Raw genomic sequence first — 20,560 nt, 5'->3', positions numbered from 1 at the left:
CACACAACACACACAACACATACAACACACACACTCACACACACACAACACACTCACACACACAACACACACAACACATGCACACACACTCATAGACACACACACAACACACAACACAACACACACACACTCACACACACACTCATAGACACACACAACACACAACACAACACACACACACTCACACACACACACTCACACACACTCACACACACAACACACATAACACATGCACACACTCATAGACACACACACAACACACAACACACACACTCATAGACACACACAACACACAACACACACACACAACACATGCACACACACTCATAGACACACACAACACACAACACAACACACACACTTACACACACACACTCACACACACACTCACACACAACACATGCACACACTCATAGACACACACATAACACACAACACACACACACACACACACACACATATGATGGCCAGCAGAGAGACAGATGTAATCATCGATGGGAAGAGAGGAAGATGAAGGCATGTGTGGCCCCAGGCTTGCCTTCAGGTTCCAACGTAAGCTTTCAATCTCAGTGGAGAAAGAATTAGAGCTGAGGCGAGAAGCACATGAGTAGGTTGGTGGCAGGGTCTCCCTGCCTAAGCTCTGGTCCTGCAGGGTGAGCACAATTAGAATAGAGCAATGCCACCTCATGGCGGATTCCCTGCACTGGGGACTGGTCTGACCAGCAGTGCAGTTTCACGTGTGATATTTCCCCACTGTTCTCTGCCAGCAGAGATGTGACTTCAAGGTCACGTGAACACTGAGCAGTTACCCTGGGCCAGAAGTGGATGGCTTATTTGGTGTGTGATTTACAAGGAAATCACCCAAGGGCTCATCGTAGGTAAGGGCTGCAGGTGCAGCATAATAGGGAGAAAGCTTGCCTAGGTGTAGGTTCAATGGTCAGTGCTTTAAAAAGAGTCTGTTGTAGATAGTTGCTGCTAGTGATTCTCCTCGATGGAATTACCTAGTGTGATGCCAGGAACTGACTGGATTCTCAAGGCAGCTGGGATGTGCGGGGTGTGGGGTTCTCCATGTCCCTCTCAGTCCTCTCAAATTTAACTCACCACTTGCTCAGACTCGCTCCCCTTCCCACTCGTCTTAGGACTCGGAGGTGATGAGCTGTTTCAGGCTCAGTGAGGGATTAAAGATGCCTGCCTGCTTCTCTGGTTTCTCTCTCTCTCTCTCTCTCTCTCTCTCTCTCTCTCTCTCTCTCTCTCTCTCTCTCTCTCAAGACTAGCACAGGCTCTTGGCTCTCTAGGATAAGTGAGTAGCTCGCTGTGTGACCATGCTCTGGTGGTGACCAATGCGACATCTGTCAGTGTCATGTTGCAGTCTCCCTCCTTGGCTCTCTCCTTGTGTTCCGAGGTCTGTTGACAGCTCATCTTTAATGAGACTCTGCTCACCTGGTCCTGTGGACCCTTGCTTTGACTTTGGAGCTCTTTTCCGTCCTTGTGGTAGTGGTGAGACCATGTGGGTCGTGCACATGCTAGGCAAGGGCTTCTGCTGAGCTGTGTCCTAGCCCCGATTTTAACCCTCCTGAGAACAGTCAAGGTTGTCTGCCATTCTCACCATCAATGTAAAGGTAGGGGGAGGTGACCAACAGCAGGCTTCCTAATCTCACACCTCACAGGCCTCGCTGCATGCTGACTGTGTCCTCTGCTGTGACCCTCAGGTCTACAGTGTGGGGTGTCCTGCACAGCAGGCCGGGCTTCACTGCAGTGTTTACCCATAGAAACCGAAAATTGAATTTCATGTAATTTTCATACATTAAAACACAGTCATGTTTTGATTTCCTTTAGTCCTTTAAAAAGCCTAACAACTGTTTCCAGCCAATGGGCCACACGAATGCAGGCTGCTGGTATGGAGCTTGGCCAGTGGGGGCATCCCTGCCCATCCTGAGGCAAATGAAGGCCAAGTTCAGCAGCCTGGCTCACCCTCGAGCCTGACCTCCTCACCTCTGTGTGTGTGTGTGTGTGTGTGTGTACGTGTGTGTGTGTGTGTGTGTGTGTACGCATGTGTGCCCACACGAGTGCATGTTTACATGAGTTTACATTCACTGTGTGAATGTAGCACCCTCAGAAGAGGGCACTGGAGCCCCTGGTGCTGGAATCACAGGCAGTGGTGAGTCAACCAGTATTGGTGCTAGGAATAGAACCTAAGACCTGTGCAAGCTCAGTGCAGGCTTAACCACTGAGCTGTCCTTCCAGATCCATGAACACGTATTTTAGCCGTATTTTAACTCCGTTCCTGTCTGTGAGCACAAGGACCCCCATGTCACCCACGTGCCACCCACATGTCACCCCTCCCCCATGCTGTCCATACCTTCCACCTCTCTTTCTAGCTGCAGTCTGCTTTCGTGTCATTTCTCTTCACCCCATTACATGTCTGTGCCTCAGTTTCTTCTCTGACGAGCAAAGGACTCGGTGCTTTCCAGCACTGCTGTCACAGTTGGCTGCTGTTTAAGGTCCTCACTCTGCTCACTCCGGTTCCTTCCCTAGCGCTCGCAGTTGTCAGCCCCCCTCCCCCTCCCCTCCCCCTCCCCCTCTTTCCTCTCTCTCATCCTTGTGCACCGTACATGGTAGGCATGAGATCCATGCTCGAATGGATGGTGAGAAAAGGCAGAAGCACTTACCTGACCACAACCTACATTTCATGAAGTAACTGAACCAGGGAGAGAGAGAGAGAGAGAGAGAGAGAGAGAGAGAGAGAGAGAGAGAGAGAGAGAGAGAACGAACACTGCCGTCTTGTCTGCAGCTTCCTTTTCTCACTCAGTGTGTGTGATGAGAGACCCAGCCTGTGGTCTCATCACTAAGCAGATGTGGTTCAGGACTGTGTTACTGGGTTGTTAACAGAATTTCTTTTCCCCTCAAGTGTCTTTCCTATTGGAAGACACTGAAGACACTTTAACCTGACCAGACATTCTGTTGTGAATATTGTTACCCTTTCTATGACTGTTTGGGTAATGCAAGAGTTCTGTGTAAACAGGGTATTCCCCTATAGACTGATACTGTAACTTAGTTCTAAGGCTTTCTCAGAGAGTGGAGCAGTCAAGCCTATTGGCCTGAGCAAGTCATGTCTATGTGTTTGTATCCACTGGGGTAGGAATTTCCTCAGGGAAAAAGTGGTCTGCTTGGACAGAATTCTTTGGGTTTTTGCAAGATAAACGTGTGTTAAAATTGTGGGAATTTCAACCCTGACATCTTTGTGTATGTATGTGAAAAATATATTACACACATCTACATACACACACATATACACTTACATACACATGCCCCCCACATACATGTGAGTGCGTGCATGCATGTGCGCACACACACATATACTTCTTGGTGAGATCCTGCAGTCTTCTGCACACATGCATCACCAATGTGCACTCTCACGCGCTCTCACGCTCTCTCTCTCTCTCTCTCTCTCTCTCTTCTTGGTGAGACCCTTCAGTCCTCTGCACACACACATCCCCCATGCACACATGCATGCACACACACATCCCCCGTGCACACATGCACACACACACTCTCCTTAGTGAGAGCCTGCAGTCCTCTGAAGTGCATTAGGAAGCATGGCAGGGGAGCAGATGTTTGGAGGAGAAACACCACAGACATCCTTGCTTTGGGGACAGATGACACATCATCCTGTAACTAAACATTAGAAAGCCATTTAATTTTGAAGCTGACTCACTGAACAAATAATCTGAACTGCAGCTTGATGTTGGAGATTTTTAATTTAAAATGACTGTCACTGGCCCACTAGACTGGTAAATTATATAGACAAAAAGCTTTGTTTATAGTCAGCTGCTCCTTAAGTCAAATAAATATAAAATCTAAGGCTCCCAACCAGCATTGTTGGGGGGCTAAGCAAGTGTGCCCCCAGCTGGGTGTGCACCACCAACTCTGTGTGTACCCCCAGCCTAGTGTGTGCACCCCCAGCCCAGTGTGTGCACCCCCAGCTCAGCATGCGCACCCTCAGCTCAGCGTGCGCACCCCCAGTTCAGTGTGCGCACCCCCAGTTCAGTGTGTGCACCCCCAGTTCAGTGTGTGCACCCTCAGCTCAGTGTGTGCACCCTCAGCTCAGTGTGTGCACCCCCAACTCAGTGTGTGCACCCCCAGCTAAGTGTGTGCACCCCCAGTTAAGTGTGTGCACCTTCAGCTCAGCGTGTGCACCCCCAGCTCAGTGTGTGCACCCCCAGCTCAGTGTGTGCACCCCCAGTTCAGCGTGTGCACCCCCAGTTAAGTGTGTGCACCTTCAGCTCAGCGTGTGCACCCCCAGCTCAGTGTGTGCACCCCCAGCTCAGTGTGCACAGATGGACTAGAAGCAGAAGATGAACTTCTCCAGAGGATGGATGATCTTGGCATTGTTCTTTTAAGAGGAGGCAGAGGTGTGGTGTAACTGAGGTGGGACGAGGTTAGGTCTGGGGCCCATAGCACTCCAGAACAGGCCTGGAGTGTCCCAGTCCCTGGAAGACTCTCCCAACCCCCACATCCATTTGCCACTTCCACATTAATTCAATGCTATGTTTTAGGGTTATTGCAGGTATAATTAAGATGACCTTAAAATGTAGAGAAGGCCCCAGCATACAGGCCCTTCTAATGTGGTCTAGAGCTCAGGGTTAGGGTACCAGTGAGATGCAGAGCTTGTAGAGGACTGGATGCACCGGGATGATGTCAGTGATGCAGAGCTTGTAGGACTGGACGCACAGGGATGATGCATTCTTTACTCACTTTGGAGATGGAGGGGACCACATGGCAAGGACTGTGGGGTAAATTTTGGAAGATGTCTCTAGACAGATCTTTGTGTTGACAGACTTTGGGGACAGTAGGACCCAGGGATCTCATGCCAGGGAAGGGAAAGACTGAGCCCTGGCAGTAGCAAGAACACAGACTTGAACCCATGTCCAGCATGAGATCACACACAGTTCAGCCACTTGCTAGACCACCAGGCAGGAGGGACAGAACCCAGAGAGAGATGACATGTGGGGCCACACCTGACTAGGACTGCTTAGCTCTGCATACGGCTTGCCGTCTGTTTAAACCCAGGTCTGTGTCAGGACCCTGACGATGGATGAGGGAGTCTCTAGATCCCAATGCAGCCATATTGATTAAATCACCTTTCTTGCTTTCCACTAGTATCTCTTTGGTTGACATATACGGGAGGGATGGGTGAACCTTTTGGAAGAGTTTAGGCCCAGACCCTAACCCTAAATTAAACCTCAGTTATAGTAGGAGCTGAATGGGTCTTTAGCTGGTAGCCAGCAATCGAATGGGAACCTGAATCCTCCTGTAGAGATCTGACCTCTGCAAATAGTGCGAAGATTAGAAATGGTCTCTCCTGTACTCAGCCTCTAGACTAGAGCGCTTCCTGGCACACTCTGATTCTGGCTTCATGGTCCTCTGAGAGGTTGCCCCAAGCATGCATAGCCAACTACACATCTGAAGAGCATTGAGCCCTTAGCTGGATGTCTGTAAGCTGTTAGTGGGTGACAAGCTGCTGTGTGACCACAGTTCCTCATGGGCCATCCATCTCTGTTTCTCTGAACTGCTGCTACTCAACTGAGGACTTTCTCTACTTGTCACAGACAGATACCATAGATGCTTGTGTTCTACAAAGACGGCAACATAGACATTTCCTACTTGGAGTCCAGTGTAACATAACCATACCACTCCCAGTCTGTGATGAGTCCATCTGATATCCATTGATTCCCTTTGAACACTCCTCACCCAGGCTCACTGCCTGGACATTGGACATTCATGCTGGGAATGCCCAGGAGATGTGGAGGGGACAGTGGTAGATGCCCCAGCAAACAGAATCAACCAAGAGGTTTTCTAATTGCCCCAGGTACAAAGGCATGTGAATGGGGCTCCTTCCCACACCTTCAACTCTCCAAGATACCCCATCCTCTGTCTTCCCAACTGTGACCTCAATCACTGGGGGCCAAAGGCAAGACCAAACATTTGGCCCACAGAGCCTGCAGATTTTGGAAAATGGTTGTTTTATGTAACTGCGTTTAAAGTAGTTACATGTTTTTCCCTAAAATAGCACGACAGTGACATCGTTATAAAGACATCCTGAAAAACACATGAACAGAAGCAGAAAGTGTAGATTATCAGTCCCATGACACTTCATGGGTCAAAGCAATCACTTCCTGTTTCCACTCAAGGGGAGAGACTGAAGTAGGTGACAGTGCAGATGCCAGAGAGAAAGAGAGAGGGAGCGGGGAAGGGAGGGAGGGAGACGAAGAGACAGAGATAGAGAGACAGAGAGAGACAGAGAGAGACAGGAACACACACAGAGATGTAGGTAGAGGAGACCCTTGGGGAGGATGTGTCCCTGCTGGGAGAAGTTGGTTTGTAGGTCCAGGCCTTTACTTCATGTATTTTGCTTCTGCTCTCATCGTTGACACAGCCCCATGACAGAGGCAACTTAGGGGAGGAGGGATTCATTTTAGACACTTTTTTACTTTGAGATTTGTTGTTCTTGTTTGCATTTTGTTTGTTTTGCTTTGGTATGGCACTTGGCACGTTTGTAGTGTATCCTGGTCACAGCCACTCTTGTCCCCCTTCCCCCTTCTGTCCCCACCCCAGTCACCTTACATTCTCTTCTTGTTCTGTGGAGTACACGGGTTCTGATCAGTGCTGCATGCCCCGGTTCTGGGGGTTGTCTACCCAAGCATGGCAACCTTCCAGTAGCCACACTGGACAGATAAGGGGAGCCTCCTCCCCAGCAGGCAGGTCTCACTTGCTGCTAGTGCCTCGGCCCAGGGGAGGAGCCTCGCGAGCCTCTCCCCAGCCCACACTGGAAGTTGACCTGGCTTGGCCTTATGCTGATAACCACGGCTGCAGTGGATTCATAAGTGTATAGACCCAGGCACAACTGACGTTTCACAGGGTTCCACCCGTGCTCCTCTTCTTACCCGTCCCACCCGCCTTGTCTGCTATTTTCCCTGAGTTTGGGGCCTTTGACATAGATGTCCATTCAGAGCATGGCCTCAGCAGTCACTCCTCAGCCGCTGAGTAGTGGTGAATCTGCATCAGTGGCTGCCCACCGTGGGGGCTGCCCAGACCGGGAGCAGCACTCAGCACTCAGCGGGTATAAACACAGAGAGCTCTAGAAGGCCACTTAGCAAACCAGTGAGAATAGCCCCTCTAGGGCCTGTGACTCTCCAACCAACCACAAAGTGCTTGGCTAACCTGGCCCTGCCCTCTCTGCCTTTGCTTTTGACTCATTTAGAGTCCATGTTTAAGTGTCATCTCCTGGTCTTTTCTCTATTGAATATGGCATCTTTCTCTGTAGCTCAGGCTGGCCTTGAATTCACCACGTGGATCAGGGTAGCCTGGACCTTATGAGCCTCCCGCCTCAGTCTCCCCAGAGCTGGGTGTGTGTGTGTGTGTGTGTGTGTGTGTGTGTGTGTGTGTGTGTATGTTTGTGTGTCGCGCATCACCATATCAGCCTCCTGGAGTGTTTCTGTACCTGCTTCATTTTATTTAGAACAACAACCAGTGAGCATCATCCCCAGTGACAGCTTCTGTCCTTTCCTTCGCTGACTGGCACGCTGTCACATGCCAAGGCCACACTTCTGTGCTCCTGTTCTCTGAAGGGCTCTCAGGCTGCTGTGGCTCAGGACTGCAGACACCTTGTGGGGAATGGCGGCCATCCTCACTTCTGTGTTTCCGCCTGGGAAACCCACATCTCCCATTCCCTTTGCAGTGCCTGTGAGCACTGTGATGCCCTCTTTTATCTGTGTGTTATCACAGACAGACAAGCTCCTGGGAGGCCCATGCTACAGCCCTGTTTCTGTCTGCACAGTGTTATCAGTGACGCAGACAACAGAGCGCACATCTACAACAGAGGCAATGTGCTTGTCTTATCCTGCAAAATCGATTCTAACAAGATACTTTAAAAGATCATGCTTCCTTGAGATTTATTTCTAATATTTTCAGAAGTGTGTGTGTGTGTGTGTGTGCACATGTGTGTGTGCGCGTGAAAGAGAGAGAAAACGTGCGTATGTGCAGAGATGCTGCAGAGGCCAGAAAGGGGATGGAATCTCCTGAAGTTGGAGCTAAAGATCGTTGTGAGCCGCCCAGTGTAGGTGCTGAGAACTGAGCCTGCCTCCTCTGCCTCAGTAGTGTGTGCTCTTCACCACGGAACCATCTCTCCGGCAGCCAAATGTGGTCACTGTTAACCAAATCCATTTGGAGAATAAAGTTTTATTGGTACAGAGCCGTGCCTGTCTGCCTCGGCATTCTTACAGCTGCCTTCACACCACTGCAGCTCAGCTGTGGTTGCCATAGAGACAGAGGGGCTGTGCAGGCCTGGTATTTACTCTGGGCTGCTGCTGTTTGTCTTGCTGTCCTTCAAGTTACTTTTTGTGGCACTGGGGTAAAATTTCTCCCACTGAGGTGTGCCCCAGCCCCAGATTATCAAGCGTAATAAAAACCAGCTTACTTGGAAGATTCTGGTTTCATCAGGGCGATTTTCTCTAAAGTTTCATGAAATAATTATTCTGTTATAACTGATGATAATTTATAACCAGATTTGAAGAAAGAAAGTGCCTAGAGTAGACTGGGTGATTGGTGTCCAATTTTTTAAAAATTAAAGGCCATTAAAATTCATTGCGCATTAATTTATTTATGCCGGGAAGAAGCTAATGAGACAGAGATAAGAACGTGACAGCATCGCACGCCAGTGGTTCTGTGTGCAGTGTGCACTGGTTACAGCGTTTAACCCAGCATTACCTTGGTTGGTTGTCTTTACAATAATCGAGAATTTTAATTAATTTTCACATTTAAATATCAGTTAGGCTGAGCTGATCACTGTGAAGATGTCTCGTATTTATGTTTAATTGCTGGAGTTGCGTGTATCCAGTTAGGCTTTCTCCAGCAGAGATTACACAGTTAGACATGGGGGCTTTGTTCCACCCTATTAGGGTAGCAGTTTAAATTCATATCATCATACTGGTGCTAACCCCCTTTCCCTCCCCTTACAGGCTTGTGGCAGAAAGCAAACTGGTCCCGCTCATCTTCGAAGTAATTCTGGTAAGATTGCAAACACGTCCTTTGGAATTCAAGTGAGCCTTTCAGGTTTTGGGGTGAACTGTATGGTTGTCCCTCCCTCCCTCCCTCCCTCCCTCCCTCCCTCCCTCCCTCCCTCCCTCCTTCCTCTCCTTCCTTCCTGCAGCACTTGTGTGCAAACCTTCTCTTCAGCATGAACGTCAGTAGGCTCCAGATCAGCCATCACACAGTCGTCTTCCTCAGAACTCAGAACAGCTTAGCTTCCTTTCCCCAACCAAGGACAGGCATCTTAAACAAACACTGCCCATCAAACCACATCTTCGATCTGTGGCTCCTGTGTGAGGAGAATGAAATGTGGATCTCAGCACTGGCTTTCTTTGCCTGTGAAAATCTCCCCCTCAGATTCTGGTAACCTGAGAGTCGAGTTGCAGCTCAGAGTACGGGAGTGCCGCCAGCCACAGAAAAGTTCCCTTCTTCCTAGCACCCTAACCTGCAGAACTCAGGTGATGGAGGGAGCTTCCCTTATTCATTTCAAACTGTGCCTGTGTGGAAAAGCAAAGGCCAACCAACTGTGCCTCAGACCCTAGCTCCAGTGTTGGTGGAGAGCTGGGTTTCCTTGGAGGTGTCTATCTCTGATGCCAAAGCAAACACCACATACTGTGTACAAAGAGTTGATGGCCGCGTCTCACTGTTCTGAAGGCAAAGGCTTGTGCAGGGTCTTGCTGTGACCCCACAGGACAGAGGTGGGAAGGCAAGGAGCAGGCTTTGTGGAGCCACCCAGGAGGAGGGAGGGGAGATGGGGATGCTCCACCTCCTAGGCGTGTTATCAAGCACAGCTGTGGGCCAGATGTCAAGAACCACATGGTGAGTGTGGGGTCCAGGTTAGAGGAATTGCTCAGAGTGCGGGAAGGGGGTCTAGAGGTGGTGTTGGGAGGAAGAGAGAAGAGGGCGAGGAAGATATGCCTTGAAGCTGCTGAGTGGGGCTTGTTTGGCTTGCCACAGCCCTGTGCATGCCTCTGCAAATGCTACTGTTGCTTGGCAACCTGCTTGGGCTGAGTCATCGAAGCCACCTCTGAGTGTGTCCGTTTCCAGACACAAGTAGGCCATGGGGCCAGTGGCACAATAGATAGTGTAATCCGAGGATGGATTTAAGCTTGGAAAGACCTTGGGAGGTGTGAGGGGTGCGATGGGAGTGTGCGTACCATCCTGGCCTCCGAGTCTGTGTCCTGCCAACCGGGGCAGAGCTTCTCTATCAGGTATTTCCTGGTACTGTAGATAAAAACCTGGAACTGTGAAAAAACAGATGCCCCTCCTTTGAGTCCATTTCCTAGGTAACCAGGTCACCAGGTCACTGGGTCACTGGGTCGGCATCTCTCCACCCTCAGAGCACAGGCATCCCTTGCTTGCTGCTTGTTACAGACTTGAATTGGTCTTGCTTTGGACGACAGTGGAGGCAGAAAACTGCTGAGTTGGGCCATAAAAGCTAGTCACAGTGTAGAAAGCAAAGGGTTCTGGAGCCACATTTGGTGTCTAAAGAGGGCAGTGACACAGAGGCTCCAGAGCTAGGCAGATCTTCCTGGCAGATGCTGTGATGACGGTGGGTCCCTGCTACGGGTGGCTCAGTTCCCTTGCTGACTGAAAAAAAAGTTCTCATCCTCCATGGAACTGTATGCTGTGGGGGAAAGCCTCACTTGTTCAACATTTGAAAACATGGACATCTGTCCTCAAAGGGAGCCTGGGAGGGCAACAGGGTTGGCTTCCCCAGCCAACATGGTGGAGGGGTCTATGCTGCAGACGGCATGGGGGCGGTGGCAAGAGCATCACCTGAGTTCCACTCTTATATGCAAGTGTGTGTGAGAGTCTTGTATTAATATGTGTGTGAGGATACATTCTGGATCAAAACTGGGGGCCGTGAAAGCAAACTGCCCATTCCTTTAAAAATAATAGTGCTTTTTCTTTGAGAATACCATACGTGTATATGACACATGGTGATCTTACTCACCCCTAACTGCGCCTATCCTCACCTCCCAATCCCCACCCTCTCCCAACTTCACCTTTTTGTTTCTGTTTTTCTCAAGAATCCCCAGAGCGCAATTCACACTGGCCATATGCTCCTGGGTTTGGGACCATTCACGGGGGCGTGGCCAATCAACGAGGAGCCTTCTGGGAACTCCTACTTCCTCTTCCTGCAGCTAGCTCCTTCCTGCCCATGCTGCAGTGCTGGCTGGCTGACTCTTGCACACATCTTGTGCAGGCGACCCCTAGTGAGTTAGTGAGCACAGTGGCTTTGTGTGTTCTGAAACCACCTACACCAGGTTCCCCACCCCTTTCCTTTAAGCCCCTCCTCCATGATGGTCTCTGAGGCTTGGGGGCAGGGGCCACGATAGACATGTTCCTTTGCATCTGAAGGATCCACAGATATTCTTTGACAGTTCTGGGTTGCTGCTTTAACCACCATTCAGTGTGCAAAGGAACTTCTCCAACAAGGTCTGAGAGAGGCACAAACTTGTGAGCAGAGAGAGGAATCTAAAGGGCACCTCACTACTGCGTTTGGTTAGCAGAGTAATAGATACTCGTTGTTCTGTCCGTTCAGTTAGCAGAGTAATAGATACTCGTTGTTCTGTCTGTTCAGTTAGCAGAGTAATAGATACTTGTTGCTCTGTCCGTTCAGTTAGCAGAGTAATAGATACTTGTTGCTCTGTCCGTTCAGTTAGCAGAGAATAGATACTTGTTGCTCTGTCCGTTCAGTTAGCAGAGTAATAGATACTTGTTGTGGCCGTCCCGGCCATCTCCATGTCTAAAATTCCAGCAGGAAATTCTTTCTGGCAGGTGTTGTGCTGCACCTTCATGATCAGCAGCGGTGAGCATTTAGTTAATGCTCACACCACTATTAAAGCCTGGCTGTCCCGCCCTCTTTCCCACAGGGAGTGAGGGTGAAACCTGCTCTTCACACCAGGAACTGAGTCCTACGCCCTGAACCACTGCTAGTGTGATGCTCTGAATCCAAGAGGATATTCAGTGTTTAGGTTTCTTGTTGGATATTATTTGTAACTTTCATATTTACTTGTTGGTGGGGGGACCTACATGCCACAACATGTGTGTGGAAGTCAGATGACAGCTTTCCATCATGTTGGTTCTGGGGACCAAACTGGAGTCATTAGGCTTGACTGAAAGTACCTTCACCCACGGAGCCATCTTGTCAGCCAGTGGGATTATTTAGAGAGGATGTGCGGCTGTTGAGTGAAGAATAAACAAGGGACAGCAGCTACTTATATGAGGTCAATTCCTACTGTGCTTCTGTCTGTCTTCATTCAAATAGCCTGTGTCCTCCTCATTAGCACACACACTAACCAGTGCTATGTGTGTGGCAATCTGTGGACCCACCCCTTCCTCTCGGGATTCCCCACCAGCTCTCCCTGTTCTGTGAAGGACACATCTGCATCTGATGTTTCTGACCTGAAGCAAACCTTCCAAACCTGTGGCCCCTCACAGTTGCTGTCAACCAGGTGATCTGGGTGTCACAGCTGTAGACAATTGATCTCACATTTATTCCCTCTGCATAAATGTGTTACAGAAGTCTCTGTCTATGCAAGTCTGAGAAGACGTGAAGAGTAAGGGTTCTGAGTTGAATTGTGATGTTTTTCTCTCTGTCTGATAAACTCCCTGTGCACTTTACAATTGGCCTGTTCCTGGAGTTAAGAAAACAGCACATACCTCTGTGTGGTTTGACATCTGAGTCTGAGGGCCTGTGTGGCATGTGCATGGCATGTGTGTGGCATGTGCCATGTGGCATGTGCTTGTGTGTGGTATGTATGTAGTATGTGTGTGGCATGTATGTGGCATGTGGCATGTGTGTGGCATGTGGCATGTGCATGATGTATGTGGCACATGGCATATGGGTGGTGGGATCTGAACAAGACCCAGTAAGAAGATGGTGAGGGACCCATCAACAAGACAGCAGCACACCTTGATTCCTAGCATGGCAGCCTACAGTGACCTCTGGGTGACTCTTCTCTTCACTCTGCCCAAAGCTGTCTATGGTTAAAGCCTGTATATGGGCTTTGCACCTTGTAGCTTTGTTCTTCCTTCCCAGAGTTCCTTGTACCCACAGTGCACTTTGTTTCCTTGGTGAGCACTCGCCCTGAAAAGGGTTTTCTGGTGCAAGGGTAGCTCAGCAGTAAGGAATACCACAAAGTCACCCATGCAACAATCCTCACACAGGAAATTTACTGGAGAGAAACAGAACGGAGGCTGCCTCTGAGCGGGAACAGAGACAGCGGGGGCTGGAGGAGGGGAGGACTTTTATAGGGTCTCAGGAGCATGGCCAGTGAGCAGCTGGAAAAGTATTGCTTCACCATCGACCCTGAGTCACCCACCGGTCCCTGCTCTGGAACAGGCCAGAGATAGGATGATTTTCCACAAGCCTGTTACCCTCCATCCCCCTCTTCTCGTGGGCAGGAGTCACTGGCTTCTTCTCTGTGGCAGGCACCCAGGACCAAGATGAAGAAAGTGGGCCGAGAGCTGGCACGCATGTGTTGCTCTCTTCTCTCTCTGGGTACCCTGTGACCAGGGGCATCACATTCCACTTTCAGGACTGTGAGTCGCCATCGCACCCCCTCCCCTCCTTGGGGTTCCTGCGTCCAGGAATTTCTCTGTGGCATAGGGAAAAAGCCAAACAGAGGGTGAGAGAAGAGCTTCCACCCCAGAGGAAAGGGTGTGCTCTGCTAAGTGTGTGTGTGTGTGTGTGTGTGTGTGTGTGTGTGTGTGTGTGTGTGTGTAGGGTGTATCTCTCAAACTGACCTTGGACGGGATTCAGGGGTGAAGGAAGAGCTATCCTGGAAGGGGAAGGAGTCTAGGTAGAGAGTGGTGGGTCAGCGGAACAGGGAGAGTGGAATGTGCAGACACATGAGTGGGTTTGAAGTGGTAGCTCCGGAGGCTGCGGGCAGGCCTTTCTGCTGTGCTCGGTACTGATTTTGGGAAGCCACCTTAACAGGGCGCAGGCTGGTCCTTTTCTTCTGTGTCTCTCTCAAAGCATTGCAAGTCGCATTAAAGTGTGTTTTAAATGTGAGTTTGGATGAAGCAGCCTTTGAACGTTCCTGTAACTCTAATCTCTCATTTTATTTCTATGGTTTATGTTGTGGCTACTTCAATAAATCATTTTAATGCCAAGTGATATAGGCAAACTCTATTTTATTGGAAGAAAAATCTTTATTCATGGCAGATTTTTCCAATATGTGCCAAAATACTGCTGTCGTGATATTTTATGCGCCTGTTTCAAAACAAACAGTTGCAAAGCAATTTCAATGGCGAATGTGAACAATAAAAATGTGATTAGCGGTTCACGAGCCTGGCGGTCCTGTTGTTCTAACGGCTCCCGCACTGCAGCGGAAGGGAGCCATAGTAAATCTCTGGAGTCAGCCCTGTCTTCAGAAAGGCGTCTCTTTATGGACCCTTGGTGCCTTGGGATTTCACCTCCCAGATGCTAGGGTGGCCCAGCCGCAGCCCTGCCACAGCCCTGCCTTGTGTAAGGAATAGTTTGGGTCCTGCACACTCAGGTTTTACCTCTGCATCTCTCAACTCCAGTTGTCCTAATTTGTGGGAATTGCTTCTTGGGGTTTGTGTGCAGGTTCCTTAGGACGTTTGGAATCCAGATGCTTGTGTGACATGCTCTTGACAAGTCTCCTATGCAAATGGACAGACATTTCCTAGCACAGGAAGCAAGGTGGTATTAACACTCCAGACGGCTCAGGAGCATGCCTTTGGAGGGTGCCACCAAATGGATGTCAATAATACCTGGGCACACAGTAGGTTCATCTCATTCCAAAAGCCATTTGTGCTGTCAGGGCTTCTGTAGCTCACAGAAAGGAGCTATCTATGTATAGCCCATTGCTAATAACACACAGGACCCCACCATTGCTAATATCCTTACTGATGTGAAAGTAGACTGGCAAGGTATTTCGCAGGTCACAGCACTCCCCATGCAAGCCTGACTATGTGAGCTTGGTCTCTGGAGCCCACGTGGAAAAGCTGACCTGTTGGCTTTCATCTGTGATCTTGGCAGGATGAGAGACAGACAGGAGAATCATCCAGAAGCTCTTACGGCACTTAGCCTGGAGTTTGGATATAAGGTCAGAAACAGTGAAAGAGACCCTGTCTCAAAACAGAGTGGAAGGAAGAAATGGTGTCCCAAAAGTTGTCCCCTGACCTGGACAGGGTGGTATTTGTACCCACATCACACATACCACACACACAACAACAGTAATTTATAAATGAAATTTGAAGGTGGGTTCGCACAGGTACAGGCTTCGTTCTTTAGGCTATAGACTTGTATTTGGAAAATGCTTTTTCATGACTAGGGTACAATCTGCAGGTATGTGGTGGGGTCATTAAGTGACATGTGTTGGTCACAACAGCAACAGTGTGATACTGAGTAGGGCCACATCGGCTGAGCAAATGCGCCAAAGTAAACAGGATTAGAAAACCAACTTCCCTGTGATCAGCCAGTTGCTTTAGAGAAGACATCCTCAAACAAGATAAAACCTTGTATCATGCACAGCTTAGAAAAGCAGGGAGTTTCGTTTGCTTTTGGCTGTTCACAGAGAACACATTCAGCATTTTACATGTGTGTAGTGTGTTTGTTCAAAATGGAGCTGCGCTAAGGACCTGGTTTCTTTTGTACTGACTGCAGCAGTGCTGGTTGGATGCGAGTATGAATATGCTTGCACTCGTGCGTGTTCCTTATCAGGGACGTCGCCGCACCGCAGTCATTTAGTTGACCCCGTTAGGAGATATTTTGTGTCTGCCGTTTCTCCATACCTGTGTGGAATGTTTTATTTTCATGCACATCCCCTAGAAAACTCAAAACAGCTCCTTCATCTCTTTAGTTGAAGTTATAACTATGTTTTTGCCCCTTTATTGTATTATGAATAGTTTTCTTAGTTAAAAATACGTCCATTTCTTGGTGTGCTGCTCCAAGTTTATACACAGTTGAGTGTAGGGCGCAGTGCCTGTGCATACATGCACGGGCCAGAAGAGGGCGTGGCTATCCTCTGTCACTCTTCATCCTTTTGAGGAAAAGTCTCTCTCTCCCTGGACTGGGAACTGTTTCCTTGGCTTAACTGATAGCCAGCCAGATGCAGTTATCCTGCTGTCTCTGACACAGGGAGCTTGTGCTGCAAGGATAGCCACTCCCTGTTAACCTGCAGGCAGGAATCTGTGTCCGCTCTGCACTTTTGTAGAACCAACCCCTCTAACTGCTGGGCCGTCTCTCCAGCCGCTCTCACCAGTGTTAAGGTAATTCATGATTGATGTGAGGCAATGTAAGAGGATTTTAATATTCCGTGTCCCGCAGTTCTGCTGAATTCAGAGTTCCATCAGTTTTGCAGTTAGGCGTCTTTCTGTGCAGTGTATGTAATGTCAGTTTCTTGACTAGCCCCTCCCCCCTGTGATGTGCTGTGGTGAACACCATGGCTGGCCCCGCCCCAGTGATGTGCTGTGGTGAACATCACTGCCTTGATCTGCTTCTAGCAGAAAAGCTCTTAGTTTCTCACTGTTCAGTATGACATGAGCCACCATCTGCTGTATTTAATTTTACTAAGGTACTTTTTTTTTAGGTTGATGAAAGTTTGTTGTGATGTTGAATTTTGTTAAATGTCTTTTCCTGCACCTATTGAGAGGATGCTGTTATTTTCGTCCTTTATTCTGTTGCGTTTGTATCTCTGTGGAGGCTGAACCATCCTTGCAGTCCACAGTCAGCGTCACTGGGTCGTGACTTGTCACCCTCCACCATACTGACTTTCTGCACTTATGGTACTTTGTCGAGGGCATTACTGCTCTTCCGGGATATTGGTCCATAGTTTCTTCTCTTCTGGTTCCTGGTCTGGCTTTTGTGTGGGTAGCACCAGCCTCTCAAGTGTTTAGAAGTTTCGTATGACAGTCAGTCATTGGCAGGGTCTGAGGAGGATTGGAATTACTGGTTAAATGCTTGGTGGAACTCACTGTGGCACAGTCAGGGCCTGGGCTTGCTGCTGGTGAGTTCCTTGGTGTCTTTGCTCACTGACCACACTTAGAGTCTTCGCTTCTCCATGATTTTCTCTTGGTGGGTAGTAGTAAGTTCGGAAAATTCATCTGCTTTTTGTAGATAACTAACTGAATGCTTGGCATAGAATTATTCCTGTGGTTCTTACTTTATTTTGGATTTCTTTTTGTTTACTTATTTACTTGATACAGGGTCTCTATACACCCCTGACTGGCTGCAACTTGCTATGTAGCCAGGCTGGCCTTGAGTTTGTTGAGATCCACCTGACTCTGCCTCCTGAGTGCTGGGATTCAAGGCGTGCACCACCCCATCCAGGAATATTTTGTATTTCTGTGATATCAAGTCTATATGTTTATAATTTCATTTATCATCTTACGACGTTCCCATTAGTTGCCGTGTTTATTTTTGAAGTGATGGGGGCTGATTCAGGCTTTCACTGCTGAGTGCCTGCCTCACCCACCACAGGCAGGGGCACCATCAGTGCCCCTGTCAGAGTCAGCATGGCCTCTTGTTTTCCAGTCACTTCTGCTCTGGTGTGTGCTCCTTGTCTCTCACCCTCACTCTGTGTTTGTGGTCTTGCTGTCACTATTTCCCTTGGGATGTAAACTCAAGGGATGTGTTTGTTAATTTGATATCTTCAATCTTAACACAGGTATTTATAGCAACAGGAAGCCACGCAGACGTCCTAGCTGTGCCTGGGTATCTGGTACTTCCTGTGTACTTTTAGTGTGCCCTGAGTGCCCAGCGTGCCTTTTATGCTTACTAACTTATACCTTTGGCTGTTGTTCTACCTCTGTTTGCGTTTATTGCACACATATTCCCCCTTATGTGATATACCCCAAGAAATATCCCACACCCCACTATTTTCTTCTCTCTCATAATTAAATTCTCCTAAATACTGAAATGTGTGGCTGGGATGGGACTCGATGGTAGATGGCTTACTTAGCAAGTGTAAAGCCAGCGCAAAAGAGATCTTCCTGTCATGTAGAAGCGTCCTTCCTACCAGCTCCTGTCTACTAAGGACGTCTCACCATGCCTGTTTAGGGCAGTTTCTATCACGCACATTGCAAAGCAAAGATCCCAGGAGTCCATATTTGCTCACGGTCTTACTTCTCCTAGCATGTCTCTCATGACCACACTCTTATAGAGTGACATCTCAGTCACCTAAGGTGTCTCTGCATCTCAGGACCTTTTATTTTGCTCTTCCCTCCAAGCCATCTGCATAGAATTTTCTTAGGAAGGACCATATCTGTCTCCCATCCTAACCCTTCACTGGATGCACCTCAGGATTAAACAGCCTCTCACTGCATGTCTAGTGGATCATTACAGACTGGTGGACTTATTCTTAATGTTTTGGTGAATTGGTGTTGAGTTCTACTTACTGAGAAGGGAGGAATGGTGGCATCTGCTGAAGTTCCAGATCTCTCTGTCTTTGAGTCTGTCTGTGTCTCCCTGCCTCCCTGTTTTGCAGAATTGGTGATAAAGGCATACATGCCTAGGTCTTCTGTGGTGTACCAATCACTTCAATTGTCAACTTGAAACAGTCTACAGTCACCTGAGAAGGGAGTCTCAGTTGAGGGATTGGCCTGTTCAGACTGGCATGCCTGTGAGGACTATATTTCTTGCTAATCACTGTAGAAGGCTTATCCTACTATGGGCAGCACCATTCCATAGGATGACAGTCCTGGCTTACACAGGAAAGCTAGGTGAGCATGAGTGGGTGTGGGTATGGGTGCTGATGCAGGTGCTGGTGTGTGTGTGTGTGTGTGTGTGTGTGTGTGTGTGTGTGTGTGCGCGCGAGCGTGTGCATGTGCTAGAGGGCCAGCAGGCAAGCAGTGTTCTACTGGCTTCTGTGTCAGGTTCCTGCCTTGAGTTCCTGCCTTCCCTCAGTGAAGGGCTGTGACCTGGAAGTATAAGCTGAAATAAGTCTGTTTGCCCCTCAGGTTGCTTCTTCTCACAGCAATGGGAAGGGGAGCAGGACTCAAGTTTTCCTGGTGAACTCAGTCTTTACGTAATCTGACCAGCATCATTTCACCCTTACCCAGTGTCTCTGTTCCTGTGGTTGGCCGTTTCTGCTGACGCCAGCGTGCTGTACTTCCCTTTTTATGTTTTCTTCTGTCTTGTGCCTGTCCAACATCCTGGACCATTATACAGTAACTGAGTTTCTTGCAGACAGCGTGCAGCTGAGCCATTCTCATTTGTAATCTATGTGTGAAATTGTCTTTTTAGCAGTCCATTTAGATCTTTTATACTTAAGGAGATGATTGACATGTTTAGGTATTGCCTGTTGCTTTATTTATTGACTTTTCTATCTGTTTACATTCTTTTCCTCTTAGTTTTCTGTGGATTACTTTAACATTGTTTAGAATTTCATTTTGGTTTATATGTAGTAGTTTTGACTAAATGTAGTAGTTTTGACTAAATTTCTTCATAAAGTTGTTTGTGTGTGTGTGTGTGTGTGTGTGTGTGTGTGTGTGTGTATGCACTCTGTTCCTTCCTACTGCACATGAAGGTGTCTGTCTTCTCTGTGCATGGACCATGCTTTCTGTTCTCTTGCTACCTTTAACCCCAACTGGCTCCTCTTCTTGCCCCTCCTGACTCTGCCATATCCCTCTGTCATTGGTGCTGAGGGTACCCAGTACATCCTAAAGGACAGGAGGCCAAGGGGCAGCTTTCCATTGGTAGAATTGGTCAAGTCCTTCTGGGTCACCAACTTCCTGCAGCAGGAGCCGTCTCTTGTTGGGTTCCACTGTGTTCCTGCACTTAGCTCACCAAGGGCTAGGGGCAAGTGCTCAGCAAATACCTGTGAGCCAGTATGTGCGTAACGAGGATGGTGGTGAGTCCATGCCAGGATGGACCACAGAGTCTGGTTTAACCTCAGAACCTCTCAGTGCCACGAAAGAATGTTGAGCAGAGAACTGATCTTTGCATTTCCATTTAGAAAGTTATACCTGGGAGGCTTCTGTGTGGAGAGCATTCCGGAGCGTGTGGATTAGCCAGAGGCTATTACCCAACCTGTCCCTTCATGTGCCACTTTCCTGGGAGTTCTTTCTTTCTTTCATTAACATGTGTGGACAGACTCTCTCCCCTATGGTAGGGGAGGAATGGATTTCACATTGTGAAGCTAAGGAAGGAAGAATGTTGCTGTCCTTCTCCAACATGCCCATGTCTTAGCATCTAGGCTATGTTACAGGAGTTAAGGCTATGACACTGGAACAAGGGTGGACATGGGACCAGGGTTGTAAGTCAGCTGACCTTAAGATAGGGAGGCTGCTACAGATGATCCTGTGAGTCCTGAAACAAGGAGGGTCCAGAAAGCATAGAGGGGGTTCTGAGTTTTGCACGAGAGAGACCAATCTGGCCAGCATAGGCTTTGGCATACACACTCATGCCTTTTCTTGTAGCTGTGATAAAACAGCTAACAACAGCCTTAAAGGGGAAGAACTTACTTTGTCTGCTGGTTTGAGAGGATATAGTCTA

The 20,560-nt window shown here is 48.6% G+C and overlaps 1 protein-coding gene across 7 annotated transcripts in view; it reads left to right on the top strand.

Annotated features, from left to right (window-relative positions):
* The window catches only part of Ulk4 (unc-51 like kinase 4), a 305,588-nt gene that overhangs the window by 121,226 nt on the left and 163,802 nt on the right, over positions 1-20,560 (top strand). For all 7 annotated transcript variants that reach the window (XM_087563005.1, XM_087563004.1, XM_087563001.1 and 4 more), the window contains 1 exon segment: positions 9,018-9,066. In XM_087563005.1, the coding sequence (XP_087419131.1) occupies positions 9,018-9,066 (49 nt within the window).

This window comes from Rattus norvegicus, chromosome 8 (genome assembly GCF_021556685.1).
Source record: "Rattus norvegicus strain SHRSP/BbbUtx chromosome 8, alternate assembly SHRSP_T2T, whole genome shotgun sequence".
Classification (NCBI taxonomy): domain Eukaryota; kingdom Metazoa; phylum Chordata; class Mammalia; order Rodentia; family Muridae; genus Rattus; species Rattus norvegicus.
This window is presented reverse-complemented; position numbering and strand designations above follow the sequence as displayed.